The 20,809-nt window shown below is 42.7% G+C and overlaps 1 protein-coding gene across 5 annotated transcripts in view; it reads right to left on the minus strand.

Annotated features, from left to right (window-relative positions):
• Positions 1-20,398, minus strand: part of TTLL11 (tubulin tyrosine ligase like 11) — a 46,245-nt gene extending 25,847 nt beyond the window's left edge. For all 5 annotated transcript variants that reach the window (XR_001558665.2, XR_004309129.1, XM_032448112.1 and 2 more), the window contains exons 1-6: positions 20,028-20,398; positions 16,396-16,492; positions 14,826-14,959; positions 9,413-9,988; positions 8,773-8,868; positions 8,118-8,236 (exon numbers count right to left, since the gene is read on the minus strand). Coding sequence is in view for 3 of the 5 variants with exons in the window: in XM_032448112.1 (XP_032304003.1) it covers positions 8,118-8,236; positions 8,773-8,868; positions 9,413-9,988; positions 14,826-14,959; positions 16,396-16,492; positions 20,028-20,348 (1,343 nt within the window). In the remaining 2 variants the exon portion in view is untranslated. The remainder of the gene's footprint in view (positions 1-8,117; positions 8,237-8,772; positions 8,869-9,412; positions 9,989-14,825; positions 14,960-16,395; positions 16,493-20,027) is intronic.
• Positions 20,399-20,809: the final 411 nt, after the last annotated feature.

The following is a 20,809-nucleotide window of genomic DNA, read 5'->3' on the forward strand; positions in this document are numbered from 1 at the left end:
GAGCAGAAAGAGGCAGCACAGCTGCATTTTATCAGCAGTAATCCTCCTATGAAAGCAGGTGAATTCTACACACACAGAATAACGCTGCTGCTGATTACGATGCTGTTAAGTCACGTGGCTTTGCTTTCATTCTGTGGCAAATGGGTGCCAGGCAGTTTTAGTGCTTTCTTATTTTTTTTTCAGAGAGTAGAGCCCAATTATTATTTAAAAATAAGCCAATCATCCCTCTTTTCAAAAGACGACAAGCAGCAGAAGTTAAATTATAGAGAACATCACTGCCCCCAATACATTAATTTCTGTCACTCTGTCACTGTAAAAATTTACAGCAGATATAATCTCTTTGAAGGGGGATCAAGTCATAGAAAATACAAGCCTAGTTTTAAATAGAATTCTAATTTAAATGAAAGCTTCAGGGAATGATGTTTATGCTGCTTATCTTTCATACCTGGTGATTAAGTTAATTTATACTTAATGGAAGAGGATATTTCTAATCCCCAGACAGGCTCAACATCTGTCTATGACTATGTTTTTGGAAGCCTTAAGCTGCTCATGATTGATATAATAAAACCAGGATCCTGCAGAACCGACACCTGAAGGATATCTGTAAGAGGGAAAATGTTATTTTTCCTGCTCAGTGCCTGTGCTCAAGTCAAGCCAAAATCCCAAGCACTTAATTTTGCCATCCCTTGAAGACCTGCTTCGTACTCCCACATTGTTATTATTTGAGTATAAACAGGGGAATAAGGGAACAGTTCTCAGATATGGTTTATGATCTAATATTCACACTCATTTTGTGCACTGAGAACAAGCAACTTTCTGATGGCCTGAAGCTGATGAGAATAATAAAGCTCCTGCAACCATCTTCATTTTTCCTTCATCTTTCATTCCATGTCTATTTAAGAATGAACGCTAGCTAACTAAATGCTTGCATTTACCCCATAGTTGCAACAAAAAAAAAAAAGATCTTGAAAAGTAAGTATTTTACCAGGAAAATATATAATTTTCACCTTTCTGTCCCAACAATGACAGTTTACCACTCAGAAGAAAAGTACTGGTGCTCCACTCTGAAAGCTGATGCATTTCCTGAAGCCGTTTCCTGACGTGCTTGAAACATAACTGTCAACCTGAGCCAGGTATGGAAAACTGGTTGGCAGATAAGCCCTGCTTCAGCACAAAAGCACCTGCCCCTTTCAGGCTAAGGAGACGTCAGCCTTGGAGGCTACAGTGCGTGGCAGAAGTAACATCTGAGAATATAACAGACCTCTCTGTTATTTTCACAAGACAGTTCAGCTCTGAGATGAAAGGAAAAGGTGAACAGCTCAGACATTTACTGTAGTTTTTCTTTCTCACTCAGAAACAGGAGGACTAACCCCACAAAGCACTTATATACACACTTATTTGATTAATAATATCAAAAATAATATTTGACTTATATCCTATCCAGCATAATCTGAGCAAACTTCAGGGTGTGCTTACCATGAATTCCCCTTTGTTCAGCTGAAGGTTGGCATCAGCAGTGTCTGAACACAACAAACAGGAATTCAACAAAGGTCCCTGTAAGGCTTTGAAGCATTGGAGTGTTTATGTTAATGTTTGTGACTTTTTGTTTGCTATTTTGCAATTATGGGGTTGGGGGGAGGGGAGAGTGACAAAAGAAGCTTATTTCCTTTGAATTCAGTCAAAGAAGGAGCACAGACCAAAAATATCACTGCTGCTGTCACATACCCAGCCAGTTTCCAGCAGCCACCAAGCTCCAATGCGTGCTGCCAGGCTTCTTCTTACCTCATTGAAGGCAACACAGCACTCTTCAGCAGTCATTTATGCTGGTCTGAGATGCAAAACACAGCGTGCCTTAAGTCTGATTCTATTACCTTTCTTATTTATCACGTGCAATCAAATAACTGAATTCAAAGATCTACTTGGGCTCGCTGCCTCCACTTTCATTTTCATGCCATGTAGAAGGACACTAAACAGCCACCCTGCTTTATGCCTGACCTCCCTTCTTCCCAAGAAGGCAAACCTTGAAGACAACAGCAACTTTTGTGGCCACACTACAGAGACCAGAGGAATGAGACACGTTCTGATAGAACCTGCTTTGTCTACGCATCTTATCACAAAGACACTCTTTCCATTTGAGAATACTGAGAGGAAACAAAAAGATTCCTTAATAATCAACTTAAAGTGCAATACTGTGAGAATATCTATGATGTAATTGCCACAGCACGTTTTGATATATGAGAGTGCTTGGAAAGTTCCAATGTCTATGGAAACACTCTTGGCAGGTCACACTGCTTAGCTCCTTTTCAAACCTTCCTCTATTTCTACACTAGAATATTTAGAGAGAAAAAAAAAAAAAAACAACATGTCAATAACAAAGCAATTAGATAAGCTACATCTAAAAACATTACCATTCAAGTCTAATTGGACACAATGGCCTCCATTTGCAGTTTAATAACATAAAAACAGAGTGAGGTTCACACCAGAGCTAAAGGCACTGCAGCGTGCCAATTACTGCAAAAATATACTGCATTTTGGACCAATTAATTCCACAGTGTTGGAAACAAATCTTATGCAACTCTGCAATTCATACCAATCCTTATCCATTGTATTTTTTAAATGATCCGGATCTGTCATCACTTGCTTGTTTAGGGTTTTCTAAGCCAATCCTGCTGTCCCTCCACATGGGGTCAACTTCAAGGGATTCAAAATAAGAATGGAAGCACCCTTTATGTGGAAGTTAAAATACAATCTTTATGTTTGAGATGCATTTAAATGTGGTATATGAGCAGATGAACACAGAATCTCAGAAAATTCTATGATACTGTAAAATGGCTTTTTTTTTTTTTTTTTTAAAGTGTTGAAGGTTAAAGGAAGATAATCATCAATTCCCCTTTCATCAGACACGGTGTTATTTTGCACTGTTTGTGAGATTGCCAGTAATTTTCCACAAGCCTTTTATGTTACTTGCAAAGGATTGTAAAACATGAGAAATGGAAATAATACCGAAGAACAGCATTGAGAAAAGCCTTTTAAAATCAATTCTAACATTCCAAATGTTCAAAAGAGCAAGTTATGAACCGAGCTATAAGACTGCACAGAAAATGCAGCAACTCAAAGCTTTCAGTAAGAGAGAAAGTAACCGATAAAAGGATCACTAATGTCAGATTGGCAGTAAGTAAAGAATTCTTTGCAAACCTCAGTAACCACAAGGGATATTTACTGAAGATTGTAGAATCAGGCCTGAAGTCTTTCAAAGATGAAAACTGAAGATATTCTGCAATGTTTATAATGTTTATATATAACAATAATACAGAGATCAACCTGATGTACTACCAAAGCCAACTTCTCCTGCAATGGTTTGACAGAGAAAACCATTTAAGTGAATCATTGACTTCCTTCTGTACCTATGCTACAGGTGGCTATTTAAGAATATAAACGAATACTGCTCATTTGTATTTAAGCCAAGCGTTTTTCGCCAATTAAAACCTTTCAGATTCCATAGGATAGACAGTCACAAATTTAAAAGCTTTTACATTCTATGAGAAGATTTTCAAAACAAAATTGATAGAACCAGTTCTATAATACATTCATGTTATTTACCACTGCTCTGGGCTCAATACTATGCTTTCCATTGTTCTAACAAGCACTTCTATTGAGTTTTCCTTGAAGTGGCTCTTAAAACCAATGTAAAACCTTTCAGCAAGTCAAGCACTGCCAGATCCATCGCTTTGTTTCACAGACATTTCATGTTTCAGCTCATGGAGTTTCCAAGAGGGCCCGGTTAAGAGATCTTAACAGTGAAGTAGATAAATACCTGGAATTGCAAGAACAGACAGCAAAGATTAAGGCACCTATAGCATCTGCTTCACAAAACCCAACAGGGTAGTTGAGGCTAGTTCTTCCTCAGCAGGATGGGAAACAGCAGCAGAAATAACGACTACCCAATTGACAGAAAAACAAAGTTAACACCCCACTAACCTGAACTGAAGTAACACTGGCAAACATCACATTTAAAAGTCATCCCCACGTGTCTAACTCCCCAAAAGCCACACGGCCTAATGTAACAGACAAGAATTGATACTGAAGTTGGCAGATTGCCTGATGAAGGAATAACAAAAAACCCCCTAGGAAAGAGAAAGGGTTTAATTCAATGTATTTCCAAAGGGCTTTGGGAGAATGATGCTGAATATGAATGCTCGGTCATTTTGACTGATGGAGAAAAGAATTGTGTCAGCCTCTAAAATGAACCAGAGTAGAAAGATCAATCTCAAAAAAAGCCATTCATATGAGCTTATAGACTCTCGGGCAGGAATAAGGCTTGAAATGAAGAGGTGGTGCTTGAGAAGCATTTGAATAGCTGAAAACCTGACCAGACTTCCAAGCGATAACAAAGGAACACAGGAATCAACCTAAAGCTGCAGGAGTCAGCTAAAAAAGTCAATCAGCAAATGGAAGCCAAAATATTGGTATTAACATAGCTAAGTTTATTACGTGCTTATTTTTATAAATACTAAAGTAGCACCATATAATTCCAAAGGCAATGACAACCCCATGCAATGAATCTCCGCAGAACGTAATACACTGGCTCACAGAAGCATATATTCAGCTTTGCTGTAAAGTGCCTTGAGAACAGTCATTCTCTGCTGATCAGCAAAGCTGCCATACCACTATTGCCCTGCTCAGCCTCTCCATGCTTATGCACTGAGCTTCAGCCTTTCTTAATCCACCCGATCACATAACCATAACCTCAGAATATGCAGAGTGAAATAAACACTGTAATCAATATCAGGAATGACTCTCGTCATCAAATCTGGGATATTCGTACTCAAGATATGTGAAAATATGCTCTGCAAAGATAATGTGCACAGCGGGGGAGGTTATGAAACTGAGTAGGAAAGCATCTGGAAAATAAAAGAAATTCAGCCATCCAGGTGACTTCCTGCCTTTCCCCCCTGCCCTTCAAGTAAACACAGATTCCATATTCTCCAAATGGAAACTGGCAGCTTTTCCCAATACCAGAGAAAGAAACTGTTTCAAGTGAGAAAGATACGTCATTCATACAGTAGAAAGAACAGATTATCTTTTTTGTGTGTGCGCGCAAGAATAAAGCAAAATATATTAGGTACTACCAAATCTTGAAGAGAATTGCTTCCTAAATATAGAATTCTTAGAGGGGAAAGAAAAAAGCCACACTGACACACATTTGTATCTCCAGGCTGCTCCCTGAACAGAGTGACATCAGCCGGTATCTGCATGCTGAGCCTGCAAAAACACTGCAGAGACCACACTGGGGTTCTTACTGCTCAGAAAATCAGTTAATCACATTTGACATTCGCTGGAGCCTTGAAATCTAGAGAGAATCAGACCCGACGTATTGCAAAGAGAAGAAAAAAAACATCTGATCACAAATAAGTTTCAAGGCTGAATGAAATTTAAAAAAATAACAGTATGAACAGAGAAGCACTTGAGAAAAGACAAACTACTGATGGAACAGCAACATCACAGTGAGCAATAAAGCAAAAACTCTTCTTGTGGACACAATAAATTGATTATTTTTATAACCGCCATACGTTAAATTACATTTTAGTTTCCAAAGTGTTTCAATTCTTTATCCTGTCAACAGCAATTCCAATGCCAAATAATGGCCCTGTATTACTCAGGGGGCCGCACCTCCTTTGTCTCAAACAAAAAACAGGTTTCATTCCACAAGCAACTCACACATCTAATGACGATAAACATGGTGTAATACTATGGCTTCCTTGACAAAGGAGTAAAATGCTTGTTTCCTGCATTCAAATATATAAGAAATAGGTATGGAAATCCAAGAGATCATACTGGGACGCAGAAGAAACAACAGCAATACAAATATAAAGAGTTCTCCTGTTATCTCCAGATTAATTAGCATTAATAAACCCGGACACAAAGATTCTCAATAGGACAGGAAAGCGGCTCAGTAGCACTGATGGGGGATAGAAGTGATCTTCTGAAGGCATCCAGAGCAGAGCAGCTCCAAGTGACACACAGCTTCCAATGATACCTCCAGGCAGACTAACAGCCAGCTGAGAACACACAGCAATTGTACACAAGGCTGACACGGCCTTTTTGCCCCTGATATTCAATGCAATTTTAACAAGAATAAATTGCTAACAATTAAACGAATATTGAAATGAACATCTTTTACCACAATACAAATTCCAACAGGCAAAAAAAAGAAAAGTTTTGTAAGTGTTTTGAAATAGATTTTCTGTTGGAGGCATAATATAAACAATGATTTGCATCTGTGATCATCTTAATTAAACAGCTGCTTAAATAAAGTAACGTTGATTCACTTCAAATGCTGCTTGGTGTCAACAGACAATTTAGCTTTGCAAGTTTCCTTTAGGCTCAGGTCACTTCTCCCACCTTCAGCTGGTTTCACACAGCACCTCCACGGCAAGCAGACAGCCTGCAGCAAATCCCATACTGCTAAGCTTTACACAAATTGTTGGGGTTTGTTATTTTACAGAAACATTTTGGAGCACAGTGCAGCCTCCTACACTACATCCCTGTGTGACAAGGTGAGAGCAGCCAGCCCTTCTGACCACACTGGCTGCTACAGACTGGGATCACTTCGTAGGCACTGTGAAGGGATGGATACGTGACACCCTGCTCTACATGACACATACCTCACTACACCCTGCTCCTTCCCTTCCTCTTGGGGTTTGTTTTGCTCCCTCCTGCTGATGTGATGATCAGTTGGCACCAAAGCTCTCCGCTGGATCATAAACTCAAGGCAAAAGAGCTAACATTAATGACAAAGCCTAAGCTGCAAAAAACATCCCACTATAATTCCAAACATTGGCAGTGACAGATGATCAAACCAGATATCTACAGTTCCATCCATCACCAGACTCTACTTATTTACTTAAATAGGACAAATTTTGCTTTCCCTGCTGCCAAACACAATAAGACTAGAAGAACCACAATGACAGATAAATTACTATCCAGCTTTCTACACCCAGTCAATCATCTTTGCCCGGAAAACTTACATGGATGGCATTTCTCTGTAGCTATTGGTAGAAACATTTGGAGAAGGAATGGAGGAGCATATGTTAGAACTAGCTGAAGGGCACTGAAAAGAGTGAGAGAAAGGATGCAAAGCAAAAGCACTGCAAAACCATCACTGGTGAAGACAAGGCAAAAGCAAGTGGGGCCCAGCTCCCATGTCAAATGCTTTTACTTGGGTGTAAATCTTCACAGGCAATCAGAATGAGGTCATCCTTTACTTGAAGCTTACATTAAGAGCACGCCTTTCTTAAGAGGTTCCACAAGCCAGCCCCTGTTCAGTAAGTACTTGGAAGCAGGAGGGGTAAATCTCAGCTGAACACACATGGAGCTGTCACATGTGAATTCCTGAGTACCCATACAAGGAGTTACAGAAATATCACCCCATGCAGTAACAAACAAGACTGCCTCAAGGTTCAGGTATGCAGATATTCACCAACAGATTATCCTGAAAAAAGCAGCATCACTGACGAATCCTTGCTGGGAAGAGCCCATGGTTTGCCTCATGGCTGACTAATCCTGTTCTAAATTGCTTAGCAGTCAAAACACATTGAAGAATTCTCAGCTGAATAAGCTTCCCAGACATATGCCAGCATTCTCCAGCAATTCCTTTTTGTAATCATTGCTTGCCTTTTTCCCATATCTAATGTGTAATTAAATGAATGCCCAACATTACATCAGCATTAAAGAAAACAAAACCTCCAGTTGCATAATTGTAGTCTAAAAAGGATCTTCCTCGAGTTCCACGCACTGAAGTAACCTTCAGGATGAAGGTTCAGCACAGGTAACACAGTATAGACACACTCCTACACAAGACATCCCACATGCTAAACCCACGACCTCTGTGCAGCACTGCCTTTGGAAGAAGCTTCATCTCTTAGTAGTATTAATATTTACAAGATCTGTATTGTAGTATCTGCCATGTCTTATTCAGGGGACTATTTGGATTAGAGATTTCCTATACAATTATTTTAGTCATTTCTTCCTACAAGAGGACAACAAATGTGCCCTTGAAATCACAGAACATGAATAACATCTTTAAGCTTGCCACTAAATGACACAGAAACACTTACTGGATATCTTTTCTCTTTTTTTTCTGAGGGTCCACTAGGCGAAGAGTATCTCTGATAACAGCTACTTTCACTTCTTCATCAACAGGACTCGGGACATTTTCAAACACCCCAGGAGAGAGCTTTAATTCAGAAAGGGATGGAATTATTCAGTGTAGAACTGAGGATTATTGACTCTACATCTTCTCGACCCTATGTGTATAACACGCTTTAAATACACAGAGATAGATTACAGAATACATCTTAAAGAATAAGCAAATACCTTAGTATTTTCACTATGATGGTACAACAATTTCAACAAATATCTCTAGTAACCCAAAATTTAAAGAAGAAAGATTGATGCCAATATTACCATTTATATTATATGTACAGATGTGGGAAGAAAAAAAAATCAGCAACCCTCTAAATACAGTCAAAAAAACTGCAGGGGCTGATGAATAAATGTATTTATGACAAAGACGATGGAGAGCTTTCACAATTCCAATAAGTCATATTTCAAGGGTATAAGATTAGTAATGATTTCAAAGCAGAAAATTACAGAGAGCCCCAGAGTTCTCATATTAGCAGACAGCCTTCATATCTCAAACAAGGAAAGAGACCAGAAAACCAGTCCTAGCCAATTTCATTCCCATATCACTGTCATGTTGAGAGGTCTTACCTCTTGCTCATGCTCTATTCTCATGCTGGGGTTTGCATTTACTTCCAGCAACATGGGCTTCAAGTTTTTCATCAGGAGAATGTCAAACCCTAAAATCTGTGCATAACAAACACTGCGTTATTTTCCTTCTATTTAAAGTGCTGCAGAGAATGCAGCAGTCAATTAGAAGTCAACATTCAGGTGGAAGAAACATTTGAGGGACAGAAGAGACATAACTGAGAAATAAAAAATACTGCTGAATAATTACTGCAGCCATTTGACTTTGATCCTAATATCTACTTACATGCTACACAGCTCTAAAGAGTGTATCCACCAACACAGAATTTCAGCATTTATCACATCTGGGTCTCATCAGGTAACTGCAAAGCTTCACGGCTGCACCATCCAGAAGCTGGGAACTGGAATAAATATTGCTGCTAATGATCGATAGCCACTGGAAATCCTCTACGGTAACAGGTCAGCTGACATTCCTGAGGCAAAACTCGGGTAAGGAGAACCTAAGCTGTGAATTCACACAATGCACTGCTCAGGCTGCATCTGCCATTCCTCCCTCCACCACCTCTAACAAAACAAAGGGCACCTCCAGAAAGTGAATCCATGCATAGAAATAACTGCATTCTTGACAGAAACTCCTACCTACCTGGAAGCAAGTTGGCCCAGGCTTTCCTGCTGGGATGTCAGACTGATAGTAAACCTTCAGTTCTGGTGTCAGCGCAATAATTGTTTTAATCACCAGTGAAATTATATCTGACCAAACTTTTTTGACATCGGCTCCTCTGTCAGACAGTCTGCACAGGATGCTCGAGAAAGTCCTCTTGCTGCCCGTGTTTACGTTGTCAGAATGGATGAAATTCCCACTATGGATATTTAAGGAGTAGTTAGTTAAGTGCATAAAAACCTGGTGCAAATTTTTTAGAGTGGGTTCTTGATAGGGCTCTGTACAAAACCTAGAAAGTCCATCTTTGGCTATATAGATCTCTAAGGGTTCTAAGGATTTCAGTAAGACATAAAGACGAATATCAAACTTCAGCTTGTCAACAAGCAGTGGTTTGCAGATGTACTCCTGGACCACCGCCGGGCGGCTCTGCAGGCTCCCGGCCAGCCTGACATCGCTGGGGTCTTTAATGAGGTAGATTCCATCCCCCTGGCACCCGCCATCAGGTTTGACAATAAAAGTGGGCTTCCAGGACGGATCGCTCTCTTTCATCATACGAACCTAGAAGGAAAATAACTAAACTGAAGGATGCTAATTAGGGGAATAAAGGAGCTGGTGCTATGAAAGGCATTAACATACATTAACAAAAAATAAAGTAACAGAATTTCATCACAATTGCAGTAAACGCCATATTAAAAAAATGTAGAAGACAAACAGTAGTGACAAGCACGAAACTAAACAAACCAGACATGAGTATAGAGGTACTAGTGCAGATACGAGGACATCTTCTTGAATAAGCCATTATATAAACAATTCCAGGAACAGCTTCTCAGTGTCATGCACCAATTTACAGAGTGAAATGCCACACAACTCACCAGGTCCGTTTGACAAGCTATTTGTGTGCATGAAGCTGTAAAGTTAAAATTCTGTGCTGCGTTTGGAAATTGTGGACAAAGGACGGCACCTTGCTTGCTGAGTTATACATGCAGACACACAATGCAGGGCGAGAAAAAGGAAGTAGGAATTTCACACAGGTAACATCTTTTTCTACCACTGAATATTTGTCACAGTCAGATACCCAATGTTAGTAAATCTGGAGCATACTGAGCCATATAGAGATATTAAGCAAATACCATGAATTTACTCAATAAAACATACAGCTCACACCTCTGTTGCTACCCACCAGCTCTCTCCAAAATGGGGAGTTTTCTAAACTGCAGCAGAACTCCCACCAGGCCTGACATGCAACTTGTAGCCTTCCTTCAATGGCAGAGAAAGAAAACCTTATCACAACCTCAACAACTCTTACCAGTGGCTGTGATTTGTACTAAGAAAATCTGTTCTTAAATCACAGCAGTGCAGATGCTTCCCTTATACGTATACATTGCAACATCAGGAAAGAGGAAAGCTGGGGGAGAATGAGACAAATCAGACCCTCTGGATGAACGTGCACTGCACTCCACACCTCAAGCCAATGCAGATGTTCACATCGCTCAGGCATTCCCCGTTCCTGTGCTGGTACAGCACGAAACACAGCGCACTCTAGCGAATGAGCCTGCAAACAGCCAACACCAGCATCCACACCGGGGTAATGCACTTTAAAAGGCAAAAACGCTTAGAAAAGTCAACAGTCAGAATACATTTAACCATTTAACTTCCTTCACAACAACTGCTTCTGCTCTCCAGGTTTCTTGAAAATGGCATCAAATACTCCTTATTCTAACAAGTTCTATGAACAGCAGCGCTCCAGAAGCAGGGGATGCTCCAGCTGCACACAGCCCAGCGCTCCCCACCCCAACAATCGGGAGTTGGTTTAAGGCACCAAGGGCACAAAGCAGCAAAGAAAAAACAAGTAGTTGCCATAATCTGCAGAATGAAAGAGAGGAGAAACACTGGAAAAGGTGGGCGGCAGTAAGAAAACTGCAACCCTTGAGCAGAACCCTGCAGTGCCTGCAGATGCACCGCTGCTACTGGTGACGCTTACAAGGTTGGAAGGACTTTGGGTTCCTTTCTATCCAATTATTATTTTATTGAGAATCCTGTTACTAAAAGCCTTCCTACTATGGACAGTGGAAATACAAGATTGATTATTTCAACCAGGACTCTCTCATGGACAAGCACTGCACTAACAGAACAAAGATCCTCCTTCATTAGGTCACTCCAAGGGACAAAGCACCACAATGGAGATCAGGCTTACATAAACTGCTTGTGGATAAACAGGTCCAAGTAGATCTGAGGCCTTAATGCGCAAAGAAGGAAAGCAGGGTTTATCTCCTGGCCTTTTTACCAGTAAGGAATAATCTTCCCATTACGTGACGCTACACCGCGTACCAGAGGATTCTTTCTAGCTCTCACTTTGCTAAAGTTAGCATAGCAGATGGGTTCGTGGCTAACCTTAAACCTCCACAACTCCACGTGTTCTTCTGTGATTCAAGCTGTACAAAGAGCCAATCATGAGCTACTAGGGCAGAAATAACACAGAACCTCTGTGAAGGAAGCAGGGCAATCCGCCCGCTGCTCTCGCCTACCCTTCATGCCTCGGGCTACTTCTGCTCTGCAGCACCAGCACTTCCTCAGAAAAAGATAGTGCTTTTTGGGGACTGTTGTTACAGATGGCACAGCAACCTGCTTTTGAAATTCTGCATTGCAACCATTGTTGGCTGCTGTCTGAGGTCAGAGCAAGATGTGCATTTACTACAGAGGGAGGCCAGGACACTGTACATTCTGAATGCCATGTGCTCCCTGCACAATAGCTTTGAAAAATAAAAGCCGACACATTCCATGTTTTGTCACCTTGTTTGATGAAGAGAACAACCCATTTTTTCTGACCTGCAAAGGCAGCATGAGGATCATGTAAGAAATCTGCTAAAGACAACTTGCATTTCAATCCAAACTAACAGAGACGCAGCATACTTCAGTTCAGTGTTTGTGTTCTTGCTTTTAAATTAGTATCCTTGTGATATGTAATGTACTCATGTTTCCATGAAGTACCACAAGGATACACAAAGGACAGAGTAACCCCACCAACGCAGTAAGGAAGCCATTGGAAAGAAAGAAAGGGAAAAAAAAAGACAAGATTATTTGCAGGAAAGGTTTTAATCAAAGCCAGACAAGTTAATTTAATATGACGGTTTCTGGTATTGTGAAAGAAGATCAATATCTCATGTTCAACTCTTTCAATTTAAGGGCAAAGAAAATCACTTTCTGAGGTACATGCGAGGCCTCCTGCAGCTCCATGCTTCGGCACTGTGCACACACTCCCTCCAGCTGTTGGCCTTCCAGGCAGCTCTACAGCTGGGTTTCCAGATACTACTGAGGTCTTCTAGGCCATCAAGACATGCCAGAGTATGGGTGGGAATAATAACCCAGAGTCAGTCCATTTGTCAGCAGACTGACTGGCTTGAACACGGATGGTTTCTTGATATTCAAGAATATTCCTGGACAGTCACCTTCAAGCTTTCCACAACTCCCTCATCTATACTCTTTAGAAGTGACATTATGAGGCAGCTTGTTCAGACTGAGCAAAATCAGTCATTTTCACATAAAATATTTCTGTGTACTCAGCTGGACTTGTCTTTTAAAGCATGCTAGACATTCACAGCCATCAGCAAGAGGACAGTGAGGTATCCAGTAGTGTGAAAATCAGATTCAGTTGCAGGTTTTCCTTTCCTGAGAAGAGCATTGGCTAAATGAAATAGTGGCCTGAAGAAATGCATATGATGGGCAATAAGATTTGACAGCACAAAGAATAGACTACCCACATCTATAACTAAGAGGTACCCAACAGCTGAAAATCTGATTAAGCCACCAAAAATACCCAGTGCTGGAAATTAGACTGTCCAAATTAGACTCTTATTAAAAATTAATCACACTGGGCCTATTCATCATCCTTGCAGACAACAGGAAGAAGACAATACAAGAGCAATCTCAGCCCTAGTTTGAATCCTGAGCTAGTTTCTTTGCTGAAATTGGAATTTCCTATTAAAAATGAATTCTTATCACATAGATTCCAATAGATTCTGCTGTAAGAGTGAAGGGATGATTACCACAGCTCCCAGGAGTTGTGTTTATCTCCTGTGTAATCAACTTCCACTACGGGGCCATGTTAAGAGAGAATATTTTAGAAGGCATAATGTAAGTAAATACTTAAAACAGCCAAATAAATATTTGCTAACTGCCATCAACTTTTAACCCCATGTTAAAAATGCCACCACCACCTCAGATTAATACAAATGACAGTAGGAGAACTACATTTTGTTGGTGCTTCCCCATACCTGAAGCTCATCTACAGCAAACTTAAGAGCACAGCCCTGCCAATGATTACTGGCTTTTAAAGCATGAAAGATAAACATGAGACTGGCTGTAGTGCTTTCTAGCTGGAGGTAGGCACAAGAGACAGTGGAATCATGAAAGAGTTGACAGTGCTTTCAGCTTGTACTACTACTTGTTTTACAGGACTTACATTACAAACTCGTGTTAAGCTAAACAAACTCTTACAACATAAAATATAATGTTTGATAACAAGAACTACGCTTCTCTCAAACACAGATGGAAAAACATATGCAAAGGAAACTCCTAGGAGCGTGGTGCTGGACATCTGTTATTCTTGGAACAAAAACCAAATGGATTCCACTCCAGCAACTGTTCAACCAGAGCAGTATTTAACCGCAGTGCCACCTGCTGACAGTGTGTGTCCGCAGAGCCGGCAGTGACACAACTGACACTGAACGACTCCCAGAACCTTCACTAAAAGCACAGTGCCCCACTTTGAAAGTTTCCTTCCAAGTTCTTTTCACTTACCTTCCTGTCATAGCTAATTTGATCATTTACACTCCTGCTACTCCTAAAGCAATAAAGCTGATGTACTGTTGGGATTTTATCCACTTTTACCTATAGCAGCGCCCAGCACATTTGAGTCTAAATGTAAAGATATTTAACCAAAGAAACAGCTTGATGAGATTTAAAGACGCAATTACTCAGGAACATATTCATATACGTAACAGCATATACCACAAATCTCTGTATTGAAGAATTTAAATGAAACAAGCAGAACAGACAAGAAACTCTTCAGTGATAACAGACCCATTGAGACACCACATCGCACACACTGCTGGGCTCAGACTTCCTCAGTCTTCTTACACTCAATAAAATAGAGGCACCATGGGTAATTTTCAGACAACACTTCCACTATTGCAGAGAAGCACTGTTGTTTTTAAGTCTGTCCTAAACCATTAAAATTAAAAGCAATGCATCCTGACTACATCCAACCTCAAGGAAATAAAAAAACATCTCATCCTCGGCACCTGGAAAGTGATTTTAAGTAATTTGATCAGAAACTGAAGAATTGGATGGTGACAGTGTACAACAAGTCACATTGCTCTGGGTCAAAGCAGCCTACCTCATCCACAAAGAGGGGAAACTCCTCGGGCAGAATCCAGGAGCGAGGATAGAAGTTGTACTCCACAGGAAATAGATCTTGCATCGTTCTCACTGCTCGACTCAGCGTAACCTTCCGTACCATCTCTGTCATGCCTGGCAGAAACCACAGACAGCATTTAAACACAATGACGAATCGGCACCAAAGCCTCACCCTGAAAACAAACTGCCATATCACTATTCACTCTATTGGCAGGCACCAAACCACTGCTTCCAGAAAAACTAAAAACAACTTCTAGAATACAAGTTTGCCAAAATTCTTGTAGAGGTCCCCAGCCATATTACATAATACGCATATTATTCTAGGACATTAGAAGAAAATCGATTAATAGACAGGAAGTTGAAGTCCAGTAGTAACTGCTGTTTTTGTCACAACCCAAAATTACTGCCCTGCAAATGTTCCAGGAGAGGCAACACTTTGTGTTTACTTCACATTCATCTACATAGCTGTGTCAGAAAGAACATTTCAGTTTGGGAACAGCAGAACTTGCAAAGCCTGCTTTCCTGCAGCATCCAGTCTCATGCTTGGATCATACCACATCCAGATGAGCACGAGCTCTGCTCTAAGCTTCTCCCAAGTCAGAGGCACTTGGGGCTACTCTCTGGAGTCCATTATACACTATCAAATGTCACAGCTAGGCTGAGGCTACAGCTCCTTTCTCAGTGAGAGCAATAGCTGTGGGTTTTCTTCACCAGACCTCTTCAAGAAAAGAAATTTAATAAAACCCAGAATCCATTCCTGGAGATCATTTCAGTTCTGAAGGGCAATGTGCTCTACTCACCTACCACACAGAAGCCAAAATGCTGCAGGGGTAACACTCATATAACACTGAGATTTAAGCCACCAGAAAAATAACATATCATATTTGAATGTGAAATACCCACAGACATAAAAAAGTTGGGTAAATAGAGCATGAAGTTCAATGTCTGTAGTTTCTTACTCTCACAGCAGCAATAAATCTGAAGTAAAGGGCTTAGATAAGTCAATACCTAAGCTCTTAGTCCTTATTTAGAGAGATCTCAACAGGGATTAAAAGAGAAAAAAAGGAGCTTAATAAAAGTAGAATAGTCATAATAAGCTGAGAGCTGGCACGGACTCTTCAATATTAAAAAGACATTTGATGAGCTTTGCTTTGAGCTGCTTTCTCAGCTGGGCATATGAAACAAAACAGATTACATCCAACTTGGGGGGAAAAAACGATAAAGTGCTGATATAAGTGCTAGGTAACATACAATGCTGCATACCTAGTTCACTTCAATAATAACCTAACAGAGTTCGCCCCATAAATTCACATACAAAGTTTTCTTTTCATCCAAACCTCTCTTAGTCCAAAATCAATTTCAGCTCAAACTGTTCAAGATCCACATTCTGACATTCACACCCCACACTACATAACATTCGCCTACCAAAAATAACATGGTAAAAGTCCCACCAGCAGCAGGCAGATGAGTCACATAAAGAACCGCACACAAAGTTAAAGCAGTCCTGTTTTTAACAGCACTTGTTCCAACCAGAACCTGAAATAACGTACCTGGAAACTTGTTGACTTGACCTGAGAATATGTAGTTATCATGGAACGATACTCCATGCCAGTAGATATCGCACGGCAAGCGTCTGCCAAACGGAAACTGGAAAAGAGATGAGAGAGGATCTGAAGCAAACTGGGAACTCTCCTTCATGTCTCATTTCTCTAAACACTCACATTAAGCACAAAGCATCCAAGAACAGCACAAAAGAGCACATGCTCTGCATTTCGGTTGCAGAACAGAACATTTCATCAGTTCAAGATGCTGAAGTTGAGGACGTTACGCTGGGAAAGGCTTGTAAAAAGTTACAAACAACTGTGACAGACACGCTGAGAAACCTGGCGCTTGCTACCTACCCCAGTTAAAGCACAGCTGGTTCATAATGTAAAACACTGCTACAGGGAATGAAGGTAGTTAGAAATTCTTACTTCTAGAGTATGAAGGCACAGCAATAGCAAGCAGCTGCCACTCAGAAGTACACAGACTCTGATCATGCTCTTGCTTGGGTTTCTATTTTCCTTTCCAGTTTCAGGAGTGATAAGCAACCATCAGAAGAAAAGAAACAGAGGTCTCGGAGGAGTGTCCTTACTAGCAGTTAATAAACCAACTTCTGTTCTTAAACATACCACAGTATAATGCAAAGAACCCCACGGGCTGTATTTTGTTATATATATTTATTTATTTGCACACCCTGAGCTCAGTAAGCCCAGCCACACACCCTGGTCATGGCACAGGTGCACGAGGTCAGCAGTGCTGATGTCAGTTAATACAAGGTGCAGCTGCCATGAATTTCCCAAGCAAACAGGTTTGTTTTGGTGCCCCAGCTGCACTACATTTAAAACGCATTCCCAGGTCAAGATACTTAAACAAAATATCAACACATTTATAAATTCTCTTTTATGAACGCGCTCCTTTCTGGTAGCAATAGTCAGTAGTTAAAGGAAAAGCTCACAATTCAACAAACCTTTTAGTTGAGCTTTTAGCTATTCAGAACTAAAGCGATGACTTCAACTCTATTAGGATGACGGCAGCTGAAGAGCTCTTCCCTTTCACACAAGACTTGACCACAGGTGATAAAGCAGCAGCCCCAAGGCCAGGAGCAGTGCCTGGCAGCACTGGGTTGTACCTCTGCTCCCATGCAGAGATGCTGTACTTCTGACCACGGTACTTTCAGGACTTGGAAGCTGCAGAGTGCATCACTTCCACTGTTTGCTACTTGAATTCAAACTTTACTTTTTATCAGTGAACACCTATGAAATAAATTAACCTCACTTAGCAACACGTTTCCTATTTCTGTCACATAACTGTTCCCTTACTCGTAGGGATGAAATACCCCACAGAGCAGAGACAGACGGTTCTTTGCTGCTTTCATTACTATTCAACCCACAAAAACTGTTTTTGTAGGAGTGAAAATTAATTCTGTTCGGCTCCGAAAGACAATCAGTGGCCTCAACCTCTCCTCAGGTGCACCCGGAATACAGATGCAGCGCAGGGTCTCACGCAGCCCTTCCTGCTAAAACTTGCAGCATTTATTTATATATTAAAGGAAATTGAAGGGAACGGCACAAAATTTGCATTTATATAACACCTTTCATCTGCTGAGCATATCAAGGCACTTCACAAACACCGTACAGAAGTCACTTTAGCCCAACGTGCCACGCTGCCTGCTGCTTCCCCAGCCCCACAGACCCTTCTGAGGTCTCTATTCAGAGACAGGGGGTGTTTGTCAGGGAGGCCAACAGGAGCACACAGAGTGAATGGAAACGTTTTCATAACTTTGACACAATCCATCATCAATCACAGCCCAGTTCCCTGACAGCCCATTTCTACACCTGATTGGAAGCCGATAATTCAAAGTGTCCCACAGGTCACATCACTCTGTTCCATCATGTTTAATGACAAGTTAGAGGACTCGTCTCCACATCAACCTCCCCAAGCACATTTGAGCACCTCACAGTAACAGCCTGTAACTGAACCAAAGCTCCTCTGGCAAACCAAGGCACCTATAGAAAGGAGGTGTCACACTGTACAACTTATATTTAAAGCCTTCATGACACAGCATGATGTTATCCAGCAGACAAAAGTTATCACTACGAAGGAGCCCACCCCAAAGAGCCTGGTAAAACATCTCCCGACATACTCAAGACAGGAGGCCCAGCAGCAAACAGAGGGAACAGAAACAAAAGTAGCAATGGGAGAAACAGTGACAGGAGTGGGGTGAGAGGAGAACCGGGTACCGGGCAAAGCCACCAGCTGGGGAAGTGTGATGGAAGGGAGCAGAGTTAAGGATCAGCCCTACGACATCAGCACTGCAAGACATGCAGTAATACCTGCCTTGTTTTTTCACATTATTTTTATTGGTCATACAAGAAACAACACGTGTTCCCTCTGCTGGTTCTGCTGTAACAGTGAAGCTATTTCCCAGGCTGTAAGTGATATTGAGTACCACACTGCTATGTTTCTAAACATTTAGAAGGAAAGAATTCAGAATGTTATGCAACTCAACCCTTGGATTTCACTTCCACAATGCAAACAGCACCAGCTACGAGACATCACTAACAATTTGCCTTCATTACTCCACCTTCTGGGGCAGGGGGGGGTCTGAAAGATGATCTGATATGTGCATTGCTATGAGAAAATACTATTGACAAAAGATAAAACCACCTTCATACACATTGACAACCTTCATTTTAAAAGGCATTCATCTCAGCCATTTGTTTGGGGAAGGTGAGTTACTGGCCACCCCAATGATACAGTCAATGGCACACAATGGAGAAAGTACCAAGTAAGAATTAAGAGCAAGAATGGACCAGAATTGAAGCAGCAAACCAAATGGAAAATATTGACAGAACTATTGGATGGAGGAGAAAGGATATTGAGGAAAACAGCAAACACAAAAAGATTAAATGACACCGAAACTGCTGTTGTGGGATGTGGAGTGGGAAGAAGAATGATGGTAATGCAGCTTAGAAAGGAGGAACAACAATATGTGAAACCAAGTTGGTTTGGAGGGCAGGAAACCATGCATGAAAAATGCAGAGAGCAAGATATATAGTACAGTAAAACATCAAGAAATGGGAAAGACAACGTTAACTGGTACATACAGCTCATTACCAACCAAACTGCAGGGTGGCTTAAATCAATGCCTAAAAACATCCATTGGAACAGTACTGATAAAACTTGGCCAAGAGCACAAAAAGCACAAGGGGGGAATGTCCTGCTCTGCCACCGCCGGGCAGAACGCAGCAGCGCTGCTGACAGACGCACCACGGGCCAACTCCCAGTCGCACACCCCAGCACGGCATCCCCACAGCGCAGCGGGAGCAGAAGGGGAGGTTTTGCAGCTTTTAACTCTGAGATTTGAGGTGATACAGCACGCAGCGTAGCTGTGAGAAGCACGAGGTGCACTGAACCATCAGTGCGTCGTGAGGCCGAAGGAGGAGCCGGGTCAATGCAGGGATCCCGAGGGCAGCGCAGCACGGCTGCACAGACAGCACAGCCCAGAGCCCAGCCCTGCTCCGTGTCCTCCCCCCCGAAACGCACTCTGCTGCTCTGGGGCAGAGCGGAGGCGGAACGCGGCCTCATTCCGCCCGGCCCCGAGCGAAGCCCCATCAGCCGCCGCGGAGCCGTAACTCACCTCCCTCCATCGCAGCTGCCTCAGGCTGATCTTCAGCGCCTCCAGCGACGTCTTGGCCTTCGAACTGTCCACGGTGACCCGAGGCCGCCGTCCGGCCCGCTCCGCCCGCTCCCCCCGCTCCTCCGGCCCGCGCCGCCCCCCGCCCCGCGCCGCCCGCTCTGCTGGGCCGTGACCGCCGCTCCGTTCCGCCGCCTGTTCCCTCTCGTTCCGGGCGTGCTGTCCATCCCGCGGTCGCTCTGCGGGTAGTGCCGGGCACCCCGGAGGTTCCTCCGCCTCCCGGGCCGGGGCGCAGCTCGGCGGCGTGGCCCCGGCCGGCTCCATCCCGCTCCATCCCGCGCCCCCTCGGCGCAGCCCCGCCCCCCGCGCGTTGCCATGGCGGCACCGCGGCCCGTCAGCCCGTTCCGGAAACGACGTCACAGCGCAACCGCGGCCATCTTGGGAGCGGGCAGGAGCCGCCCGCCCCTTCCGGCAGCCATTTTGGGACGGCGCGGGGCGGGGCGGCGCCGCCATGTTGGAATGGGCGGGGCGGGACGGACGGGCGGAACGGGACGGGCTGGGGGAGCACGGCACGTTGCCGGGCACGGCGGGTCGGTCCGGTCCGGCTGCTGCTGTCCTGGGGCGGGCGGGCAGCAGGCGGCGCTGCGGGCGGCGTTTGGCACATGGCACATGGCAGTGCTGCTGATGAGCCCATCTGCTGTTACTCACATGGGACTTTTTATTTTGCCTGCTGTTACACTGGGGAAATTAAGATAATGCTGTGGACACCAACCTCCCCTTGCACT

This window comes from Coturnix japonica, chromosome 17 (genome assembly GCF_001577835.2).
Source record: "Coturnix japonica isolate 7356 chromosome 17, Coturnix japonica 2.1, whole genome shotgun sequence".
Classification (NCBI taxonomy): domain Eukaryota; kingdom Metazoa; phylum Chordata; class Aves; order Galliformes; family Phasianidae; genus Coturnix; species Coturnix japonica.